At 37.7% G+C, this 12,295-nt stretch overlaps 1 protein-coding gene across 1 annotated transcript; it reads left to right on the top strand.

Moving 5' to 3' along the window:
* Positions 1 to 1,517: 1,517 nt before the first annotated feature.
* Positions 1,518 to 8,012, top strand: LOC122664548 (ATP-dependent Clp protease adapter protein CLPS1, chloroplastic). The gene is made up of 3 exons (XM_043860406.1): positions 1,518 to 1,665; positions 6,766 to 6,916; positions 7,331 to 8,012. The coding sequence occupies exons 1-3, from the start codon at positions 1,602 to 1,604 to the stop codon at positions 7,590 to 7,592; spliced, it is 477 nt and encodes a 158-aa protein (XP_043716341.1). The 5' UTR covers positions 1,518 to 1,601; the 3' UTR covers positions 7,593 to 8,012.
* Positions 8,013 to 12,295: the final 4,283 nt, after the last annotated feature.

Below are 12,295 nucleotides of genomic sequence, written 5' to 3' on the forward strand. Positions count from 1 at the left end.
GGATGGGACGGTCATTTCGCTCACCCCATGTTTCTGGACGCAGTTGTCACAGAAAACATTTTCCCATAATAGTAAATAAAAAATTGTCATTACCCAATCCAATTCGTTGGTTATACATGAAGTGGAAAGTGGGAATACAGGTGTTAAGGTGGTTACATCTTCATCTAAGGAGCCAATGGGAGTAAGTGGGAAAGGTAAGGGAATTTTATCCAAAGTTCAATCTGAGAAGGGAGTTGATAATGGCACGTGTCTGCAGTCTCATGCAAGCCAAACAGTGAGTAGCGTTAATCATAATGTGGCTCGGCTGCCTGGGGTTGCAGTGACCAATTGTTCGAACCTTTCTTCTTCAGTTTTGGGAAGCAAGCATAATGGGAAGGGTGTTGAGTAGCCAGTTGTTGAGAATAGGTTTGCTTCATTGCAAGATGGTAACACTACAGTTGTTGATCTGGGCGATGTGGAGAATTCTGATGTTCCTCGTGTGCGTGAGCGAAGTCCGGGTCGAGGCAATCCAGTGCCTAACCCCCCTCCCCCTTCTCTGTAGTGATGAATATTGCAGCATGGAATACTAGGGGGTTGAATGACTCCGGTAAACGGAGGGCAGTTTTTGATTGGGCAGCAAAAAATCAACTTGTATTATTTGGTTTATTGGAGACTCGGGTTAAGGTGAAGAATTTTGATTGGTGCTTTAAAATGTTTAGTGGTCGTTGGGCTGGTGGGGTTTTAAGTGGTGATGTTCTTCATATGGAACTCTTTGCTATTAGGATGGGTTTGTTGAAGACAAGGTCTATGCAAATACAACAGGTTCAGGTGCACTCTGATTCGAAGGTGGCGATACAAATGATTGTGGGGACCTTTCAACCCTAGTGGGAACAGCTTTGGTTGCTTGAAGAGATACGTGATTTATGTGATGGTTTTCGCACTTATAGCTTCATTAATCATGTTAGGGAGATGAATAGTTGTGCTGACTATCTAGCTGGTTTTGCTTGACATGTGTATGATCTTGATTTAAGTATTAATTATCTGCCGGAAGCACTTTCCAACTTAATAAGGAATGATGCTTCGGGTATGATATACTCCAGGTTGTAAGCTCTTTATTTCTATTAAATATAAGCTCTTTTTAACCCCAAAAAAAGAATTGTCATTACCAGCTGATCTGGCACCTTCCCATCCCTTCCCATTAAACCCATCCCATATTTTTTTTCCTGGTCAAAAAAATTCATTAACGGGTCCTGTGCTTTCCACAATGGAATACGTGGAATGTTATGGACGCACCAAATCTGTCTAATCAGTGGGATACCATAATCTAATAAACGGTTCTGATTAGCGTAGAGGTGTGCCATATCATGTATGTTCTCTATCAGGTGAAAGAAGCCTTTTGGTCCACACGTTCAACGTAAGATTTCTTCGCCAAACGAAAAATCCCCGCCACTCGTGATTTTCGGTTTATCACCAACAAAAATCAGAAAAAATAAAAATTAAAAAAAGGGTCATTTTTTCTTAATGGATTTTTAACGCAGGTAGTCGTGTGGAAGAGACTCTGAAGCGAAGGTTGGTTGGGGAAGAGAGAGACACACACCCATCCTCACACAGTCACAGCGGCCATGGAGACGGCCATATGTGGAAGAGTCGCTCTTTCACCTAATCATGTCTTCACCCCTAAACCAGGTTCTCTCTTTCTCTCACTTGGTCGCTCACAATTTTCCCTTATTTTTCTTCCTATCGAATTTGGATTCGACATTCAATCGTGTTATATTTTTTCGATTATCTCTGCAATTGATCATCTCTTGAGATTTGGGCGATTCTTTAATTTCTCATACAGAAAATCAAATCGTTGGCTTTATTCTTTGGAGCTTGTTTTAGTAACTATTGGATTTACAAAATCAACTGTCTGTGTAGATTTACGAAATGTAGTTGATTTAGTTTTTTTATTTTATTTTTTGGTTAGTGATTCACTCTCCTTTCTTTTTCTGCTTTGCATGTCTCTGATTCACATTTTTTAAGAGAAGCAAACATTATTCGATCTAGAACTTGTGGTGTGTGTTTTTAGTCATAAGTAGTTATCATAGATGCGTGGGAGAGCTCACTTGGTATTCTGGCATGTCATTTTTGTGGTTGCATGGTGGAGGCTAGGCATCTACATTGGATTAGAGCTGCTAAGCGCCCATTCTGCTGTGAATGCCTTTTTATATGTTCATGAATCGATATGCTAACATTGGACTAATGCTTGTGACGATATTGATGGATTTTAATTTGCAGTTTATCAACAGTTCTATGAACTACAGTTTATTCTCTGGTGGAATGTTTTTTTCCTCTATTTCCAAATCTTGCCGAATCAGATAGTCCTCCTGGTTCTTGGAGTATGTTGTTTATCTCATGCCATAGATATTGGGTTTGGATGTATCTGCATAATATGTTGTTGGGAGCCTTAAAGAGTCTTACATAATGTGGATTTTTAGGGAGGAAGGAAAAATGTAAAAGAAAGGTAAAAGCAAAACAGCAAAGTTGAATGAGGGAAGTAGAAATTGACACAGGCATGAGAGATGTTAGAGAAACTATTGACAAAAGTTTTTCATCATTTAGAGATTCCCTAGACAGAGATTGATCCACTACCAATAATCTGTTCTTTAGTGGTAGAAGAATTTTTGCATTAAGAAGTATGAAATTGATATTGTCAAAAGAGTTTGGTTGTGCTTTATTTCTTCTGTCATTGAGCCTTTTATCTCAATTGTGACATTTTTTTTTCTCGTTTCAAAGGCACTTGTTTTATTCATTTCCTTTTTGTTGTGTTTGCCTTTGCTTGTACTCTTGGTTTTTTTATGTCTTTATTAGTCTTTGTGTTATCATTAGAAATTAATCCATGTTTAAAAATACCTTCCAAGATTACCTTTCCAGTTGCCCTGCCTTGGTGATGGTAAACTGTATTCCTCTTTTCAAAAGGGGATACATATTATTTAGATGGTGATTTTTGGGGGTACTTATTTAGATGGTGATAAAATACTTATTAGTGCAAGTATTTCCGTTTCAATAGATATTAGGAACTAGATGAACATGATATTGTGTTATGTGTGTCTTGAATTCTTGTACCCGTTTCGAAGATTGACCCGCTCCAACATTTTTTGGTGGTGACCCGAATGGGGTTTTTTCTGAGGTGTGTGATGGTAGCGGAGGGGTTGGGCCGATAGGTTTTACCCGTCTTGTTGTAAAAGTAAGTGAAAGGCAATGGATCAACCCGCTTGGAGAAGTATTTATATGTTTTACCCATCTTGTTGTAAAAGTAAGCGAAAAGGCGTGAGAAAAGGGGATTTTCGAGCTAGGGTTTTTGGGTAAGAGTTCTTGCTGCCATTTTTGTGTTCTTGAGAGATCTTCACTGTAATCTTCTTCCGTTTTACATAGTGAATCATCTTCAGCTTTGCCCGTGGACGTAGCCCATCATAACCACATTAAATCTTTGTGTCATCTTTGTTTGCCTAAATCTCTGTGTCATCTTTGTTTGCTCTGTTTTGTTTGTTCGTGTTTCGTGGTGTTTGTTTTAACCTATTGCATAAGTAGATGATCTATAACCTAGAAATCATAATTATGAGAGAAAATCCCTAGGGGTTAGTCCCATTACCAACGATCTGAATAAAATATTAGAATCCTCAACGATTCATAGTGCATTGAGATATTAATTATTTCTACCCGGTTTACTACTTTACGGAATTGGATAAAAGTCATTCAGACTTTCATTAAAAAGAATGTCCCAGTGCAGGAGGTTCCCGCTACTGCAGGGTCTGGGAGGGGCAAATGTACGCAGCCTTACCCCCGCTTTGCAGAGAGGCTTGAACCTGCAACCTGATGGTTGCAATAGCGCCACTTAACCATTGCTCCAAGGCTCGCCCACTTCAATCAGACTTTCATTATTGAAGGTTATTCTTTAGATTCTTTACTGTTTGGAGAAAGATCTCTATTTAATACCAATTCTTGTCAATATATTGGCCATCGGTTCTTTTGACCAATAAATGCTTTGCAGATCTTCTATAACCTGGAAAAACAAGAACAGCCACATTGGATGCGGACATAACTTATAAAGATTCTTTCTCTCTCTCTCTCGCTCTCTCTGATATGGTGAATTGTTCATATTTTTCCCTGGTTAGGTAAGATGGTTGGGCTGTTAGTTGTTAGAGCGTCAGCAACATGGAATCTGATCCCAAGTCTGATGTTCGACTCCCACTGAATTGGTCACACACACACACACATTTATATATATATATATATATATCAAAGGTTTTTTTTTTTTTTTTTTTCATTTCACAGTTGTAGCTTGGTCATGGGAAATAAGATCAGCTTGCTAGGATGATGGACAAGAGAAGCAACCAATGCTCAAAATTTATATATTTCTTACTCTAGTGAGATCTATGTGTCACCCTTCATAATTATCCCCCTGCAAGGAAAGTTTCAAATCAGAAGCACGACCTAACTTGTGATTCTTAACCGCTGCCTGTTGTGCATATTTGTGTTGTACATTGGCTGTTGGTTCATGCTTTATTTTTTACCACTGTGTACATCAAGGCATGTTGCAGTCTTATTTATAAATTTCCTTTCTACTTTTCAAAAAGATTGGTGCTTTTAGGAGATGAGACACCCTGCAGGCTGCTTTGTTTGAGGGTCCATGCTTATCTCACAATGTGAGTCTGCAATATTTCTTTTTACAGAGCAATATGATGTGAAAGAAAGGAAGAGTCTGAAGAACCTAACTGCTTACCATAGCTGTCAAGGAGACCCAAGATGTTGGAGGGGTGCTTAGGTGACAAGATGCCCGCCTAGGCGCCTTAGGCTGCATTAATGACTATATTTAATGTAGCAATGATAATTTTTCATAATTATATTTATATGCAACATAGAATCTATATCAATGCAATATGATATATTATACTAGTAATGGCCTAATATGAGAAAACCAACCTATAATAAACATTGCATGATATAATAATATAAGCATATTCATCATAAGGAATAAAAATAAATTAGTATAAACTTGAGAAGTATCAACAAGGCTTGTTGTCACCTTGGATCCAAGAAAGAGCCTGAACGCTAGTCAATGCCTTGACAACTATGCCACTTACTATGAATTTTCATGGGACAGCTAGGAAACAGCTCTAATAGTTTATGAGGCATATTGTACCCCAAATGGACTTAAGAAGCAAACCCATGGATCTGAAGTGAGGGGACAGTGCCATTAGAAACTAATTTTGCATGTGCCCGTTCTATAAGAAGTAAAGATTTTACCATCAGTTTGTATCTCAAAAGATGATGATCTGCTGTCAAGACTTGGTCAAAGGAAACAGTTCATATAAAGGCACTTCTGTTTGGATATTTTAGGGAAATCAGAAATGGTCCTCTATCAAAGGTCAGGCCCCAAGACACAGGAGAAATATGAGCTCACCACATAGATACCTTTTGATTTTCATTCTTTAAAGAGTTGCCTTTTGGTTCAACATTCCAAAACTGATTATTCCTACTATGTTCTTTTGGTGGGGTCCAGTGGAGTCTTATTTAGAAGCCAATGACACTCTTCTACAAAGATCTAAGTAGCTGAATAAAGCTTCAGATAAGTGGTATGATCAATAGAGTGATATAATGCAGATTAGAGGAGTTGAAAGACCAAGGGATAGACCGAAAGTAACCTGGTAAGAAGTGAGAAAAGATATGAGTAGCTTCAGGTTGACAACTAATATGGTTTCATACATAGTTCAATGATAAAGAGGGTGGGCCTTGGTGCAACGGTAATGGTTGCTCAATTGTGACCTAGTGGTCACAGGTTCAAGTCTGGAAACAGCCTCTATGCAAAAGCAGGGGTACGGCTGCATACATTATGACCCTCCCCACAGGAGCCTCGTGCACTGGTAACTCCCTTTTACAGAGTTGAATGATCAATGGATGGCTTTCTTTATCCCAACTGATTTTGTCTTTGTTAGGACGACCTGGTTAATCAAATAAGGAAAAAGACCAGAGAATATGCGCTACTTGGAGATTGGGCAACTTGAATTTGGTGCTACCTGCTCACATATCTTCCTCATTTGCACCGAAGTTTGTCTTGCCCTATTTCCTTACCTTAATTAAGTTTGATGGTTTGATGCTGATGAGGGCTTTGATGTGCCTTTATGTTTGATGAGAAATTGAGTAAGGTCTCTTTATTTAACTCATAAATAATACTATAAATTCTTATATTCATCTGATTTTATCAAATCAGAATTGGAAAAATATGAGCTTTTGGTATCCATCAAATAAACCGAACAATTGTTACTAGGGGCAATTGTGGATTTTAAGGGATCACAGATCCTCTTTTTTTTTTTTTTAAATCAATTTCTGGAATAAGAATGTTATTTATCTTCTGCTAGAGACAATAGTCCTTTTCTTGGCTTTGATCCACCAATTTATTCTTTGGCCATCTCCCTTATCCTAGATAGTTATTGAAAGTATCGACATAATGCATGGCAACCTATCCTCTTTTGGTTATAAGTACATCTTTTGGCAATAACATAACAAACAAAAATATCAATGATAACTTTTTCCAAATCATTTGCATTTTTTTATTGTTTTGATTTTGTTTTTTCTTACTTTTCTAGTTTTTCTTTTTCCCTTTTCCTGGTAGCTTAACTAAAGCATTACATGGAGTTGCTACTTTGACATGTAGTCTGTTGCTCTGAAGCATCAATTGGCTAGTCTTCTGTAGATTACTTCAGAAGTACGTGTCTTACATGATTCTCATGGATGATTATATCACAGGGGATAAACAATCTCTCTATAAAGGACCATGTTCGAATCGGGGCATTCTTATGGTTGTATCAGCCACAGGAGCAGGCAAAGGAGGTGGTTTATTGGAAAGGCCAACCATTGAGAAAACTACACCTGGTCGTGAATCTGAGTTTGACTTGAGGTATAGACTCTAAACCTTCAGGTTTTATACCTCTTTTTGTTGTGTATTGTACACTGTTGGCATGTCCACTTTCCTCAGTCATCAAAATTAATTGTCAACTAAAAATTCCTGGTTACTGCCTTATGCTTTGGATGTCTACTAGAATGACGTCAGTACCTTTGGATGAATTACTTGTGCCCGAAATTGAGTTTAGTAGATATTTCAGGGATTTAGTTCAGCACAGTTCCAGAAATTATTAAAATGCAATGAATTTTAGGATTTATAATGAGTGACATTTTCATTAGGACAAATAAAATTCAGGAAAAAAGAAACATTTTATCAAGAGTTTTCCACAGATGAAACTTCACCTATTACAGAATTAATTTAAAAACAGAATGTTATAACTTGAACTACTGACTGCTCTTTGTTTTTCAGGAAATTAAGGAAAACAGCCCCACCTTACCGTGTCATGTTGCATAATGACAACTACAATAAGAGAGAATATGTTGTTCAGGTTCTGATGAAGGTTATACCTGGAATGACCCTGGATAATGCAGTTAATATAATGCAAGAAGCACACTACAATGGCTTGGCTGTGGTGATTATTTGTGCTCAGGCTGATGCTGAAGAACACTGCACGCAGCTGAGGGGCAATGGTCTTCTAAGTTCAATTGAGCCTGCAAGTGGCGGTTGTTGAAGCTTAGTCCTGGAAAAGTGCATATAATTCTACTATTGTTTATCAATGTCCTTGGTATAGTATTAGAAATCTGCTTATTTGTACATAACTAGACAAAATTTCCATATTACTATCAACCTTTACTTGATCAAACTAAGACAAAGGAGATAGAAGATACAACATTGGAGGAGAGGAACTCAAATGGAAGTCACTTGTACAGTTCATGGTCTTGGCCTGTATGCATGATTTGTGGCTTGGATAGGAACAGTTCAGGTATGGATTTCCTTGGTCTGGGCCTTGCGGGTGCATTAAGGATTGTGGACATATATATGGAAGGTGAGCTTTTTGGTAGTTTTCCCAGCATGTCGAAATGCTTGACATTGAAGCTTCTGTTGTAGGAAGAGTAGAATGGGAAATGAGTTAGATATGCTAATAGACCAAGCAGTTCGCGTAGTCTAGTTGATATATGTTATACAGTTGGAAGGTTTCATTATGTTATACTGTTGGAAGGTTTCATAAAATGGTATGTTTCGAACTGCACTGTTTTTTTTGGCTTTCACTGCATTGCTTTTGTACCCCACATGTGTTCTTGAGGTATATATATAGGATGGGGTTCTATAGATTCTCTCTTCACCCATTTGTCGGGGTTCTGTTGGTTTTATTTTTTTTCATACACGTGCTGTGCTATGGACTAGAGGGTGCAATCAAGGGCTGTTTTATCTGGGGAGACTAGTTCACACCAACTCGGTTGCACCAACAACGGGGAACTAAGATCTTAAGGAAAGTGACCGTTGGCACGACTCAGCCCACATTACTACATATACACTCTTTCTTCATGGCACCTAGGCACAATGCAGGGTGACTTGGAGCCTAGAGGGATGTGGGTGAGATCGCGGAGGATGACATCCATGTGGTAAATCAAGAGGATCTATGAGCAGATGAAGTCTTAATGTAACAGGAAATGGGCCACCAGAGATTGGTTAAGCCTCATTGCATTGATACATGATATATATCCTCTCTATCAATCAGAATATGGGACTTGGACGTTAATTTGTCAGTCTACTGGGCAAGGGAATCCCAAATCAAAATGGCATGGATTCAGGGTCACTACACTGTTTAAAAAATTGGAATTGGATCGGATTGAATTGGCCAATCTGGATTAAAATTGATCACAATTGGTTCTGATATTGCCTGATTCTTGGATCGGAACTCTAGAATCATTGAGTTTTCAGATTTGAGAACCGATTCTATGGATTTTTGGGACTGATCTCGGATTCGTGTTTTGAATCCGGATGATTCAAAGATGGCCAAATTTGATAGTACCTAAAAAAGAGAAGGCATCAATGCCTTTACAGGGAAAAATAAATAAATGGAAAGAAGTTATCTTGCAACCTTTAGTTAAGGGTCGATATTCTCTGTGCTGCAGCATAGGATGCGGCTAGACACATGGGGCTGGCATTTCCACCATTCAGGGGGTGGGTCCATCGTTTCACCTACCTCATATGTCTGGGCGCAGCCTGAGCCTCTAACACAAAGAACATTTTACCTTTTAATTAACTATTGTTGTCAAACCAAGTTTGAAGTGTCAACTCTACCTTACAATCTTTATGTTTCAAGCAACAAGAATTGTTTAGATAAATAGGAATATAAGGTTGCCACTTCAACCCTGTGTTGGAAACAAATATTAACTAGAGTTGCAACCCTTCAATATCCAAGTTGCCATTATTGTACTTTAGAAGGTTTTAAAATGAAAAATTAAAATACTCATAAAAAAATAAATAAATTCAAAATATTTGGGAGTATAGGCGGTTGACTGGATAGGTTAGGCAATCAACCGATTGAGTCCCTGACAATGTTCGGGCTTTGTTTTGGACCGTTCGATGGGCTGTCGACCGGATAGATTAGGCATTCAACCGGTTATGCCCCTGACAGTGTTCTTAGAGGGCTTGGTTTTGGACCGCTAGGGAGTCATAGACCGGATACATATCTTTTCAGATGTATTTCTACAGGAGACATTTCTGTTTCGACTCTTTTGGACAGTTGTACCTCTTAGGACAGAATATCCTAGAGGCATCATCCCTTTATTTGAAGTCTTCAAAGTTCAATTCTTGTCAATTGAATAAAACTCTTAAGTGTTTCAACGTGGCCCACTAAGCAAGTGTATCGATTGATGAAACGGTCTGCAAAATTGTTTTATTTTGGAGGTTGATTCGTATCAACCTAGCTCATAAAGAGATGGGCAAAGTAACCGGAGGAATGACTCAGCCCCATCATCTTTCCTAATAGATGCAAAGTTTTCGGTTGCGTAGACTCATTTCAATGCTCTTCTACATGGAAGTACTTTTGTAATCCAATTACTAATCCATATTGATAAGTCTATCTCTCAATTATTTTGATGTATTTTCCGACAACAATTCAGTTGTGTAAACTTCTTAGAGTCACAAACCTAAGTTATGACTTTTGGCTAGTATTGTAATAGGGAGAGGATTCTTTGAGCAAGTGACATAGGAGAGTGAACTAACGAGGTGCAATAAAACGATATCATATATGGGAGGGTAACGAGGTCACTCCATCTAAGGAAGAGAGAGATAGACATACAATTGCAAGCATATACTATCCTAGTGGCCAGAGAACCTTTTCTCGTAGTAATAAGATGACTAGAATGCTAGTTTGATGAGTTTAAAAATGAAAACAAAACAAATTGTCTAGCAAATCAGTTTTAACATGGCAAGAGTACTCTATTCTATTTAGTTTGATAAGGGTTGGGGGGAGAAGGGAATCTGCACACTACATTACTACAACAATGGTGTTGTGGGAAAAATATCATCCATATGGGACCCACATGATCAGAGTAAAAGAGAAATAATAAAAAAAAAAATCTCACTAGAAGATCAAGGCCATGCTGAAATTGAAATACCAAAGGCACTTCCTCTTAACCATTCACTATATTTCTTCTTTACAAAAAAAAAAAAAAAAAAAAAAAAAAAAAAAAAAAAAAAAAGTGAAAGAAATAAAAGGAGTGTTAGAGTAAGATTAGCATCTCTTAATTCACTGCTTCCCTTCCATGGGGTTTTCTAGATGATACGAAAATGAGGAGAGTTTCCTATGCAATCGATCAGCTTGGATAAGAACATAGACATGTATATAGGTTTTCCTTCGATGCATTTTAAATTTAGAATAAATTCAGTAGAAATGCTCATAAAAATATTTCCTTTTCACTTTTACAAAGGTGTCCTTTCCGAACCGGATCATGACTTGGATTGTTTAGGCTAGCTGTTGGTGGTTCAAATGGTCAGACCCGGAATATTCTCCAAAAAACATAAACTTGGAGGACCACAAGGTTAGAAAACAAAGGAAAAAGATCCATTTTCAGTTTAACAATCCCAGGTTTGGAAGTTGTAATCAAGTTTGTTTCCCAAAAGATTTTTGATCTAACCCTTGGATTTCTAGGGATCAGTTGGGGTGTCAAACCCAAATTCGAACCAGTCAAACTGACAAAAAAAAAAAAAAAAGACCAAACTGAATTGAACCGATCGATTTCTTATTGGGTCAATTTCAGTTTGGGGTATTATGGAACCGGCTGTAAACAGAACTGCACTGGACCGATTGAAACCACACCGATCATAGAAAACTAGACAGAAACTCATACCGACACCCACTTGAAAACATAAAAAAAAAAATTCCATAATTATGTATATATACATGGCAAGTTGAATCCAAACCAGACCGAGTCTAATATCAAGCCGATAACAATACAATAAGAGAAAATTGAAATTGAACATTTCCTTAATAGGTTTGGTTTCAAATCCACCCACACTCACCCTGAAATCGATTCAATCCAATCGAAACCAAATCAAACCGATCGATTGACAACCTTGAAGAATAACCTTAATGATCAAATTGCTGTCAGACAGTCACAGTCCAACAAACAGTCTTGACTAGGTCTTAGTTAGTATGTGTGAGACTGACCTTTTACGATGGAGCAAAATCAAGAGTGGATTGCACCGAATCCTTATCATGCTCTCAGTCATCGAATTCCCATCCTGAGAGAAAGATGACATCTTTTGTAATTTTAACTATTTTCTCTATTCATTTTATGTCAAAATTACGACCAATAAGATTTTTATCTGGTCCTTTATCACATGGACTAACCGACTAACATCATGTGACAAATAATGAAAAATATATTTCATTAAACATAATGGCTGGGAAGAAAACCGAATCTATTTTGGATCAAAGAGGGTGCTTCCATTGTTCTACTTTCTTCGATTTTTTTTGTTTTCTTAAGGAAAAAAATGGATATAACTTAGAGTCCATGTTATGAACAGCCATGTATAGATGATATAAATGCACTTTGAAAGCCAATCTCCCAACTTTAGAGTAAATTGAAAATAGTTTTCTATCCGGGATTGTGGCATGTGTATTATCTCTCCTCAAAACAAGGGGGCAAAGGTGTTTTTTTTATATGGGAGTGCTGGCTTAGGCCACCACGTGTCATTATCCTCTATGGTTCCTTATTCAGAACAGTCGAATCTATTTTGGATCAAAGAGGGTGCTTCCATTGTTCTACTTTCTTCGGTTTTTTTTGTTTTCTTAAAGAGAAAAATGGATATAACTTAGAGTCCATGTTATGAACATCCATGTATAGATGATATAAATGTACTTTGAAAGCCAATCTCCCAACTTTAGAATAAATTGAAAATAGTTTTCTGTCCGGGATTGTG

Source organism: Telopea speciosissima, chromosome 6 (assembly GCF_018873765.1).
Source record: "Telopea speciosissima isolate NSW1024214 ecotype Mountain lineage chromosome 6, Tspe_v1, whole genome shotgun sequence".
NCBI classification, from domain to species: Eukaryota; Viridiplantae; Streptophyta; class Magnoliopsida; order Proteales; family Proteaceae; genus Telopea; species Telopea speciosissima.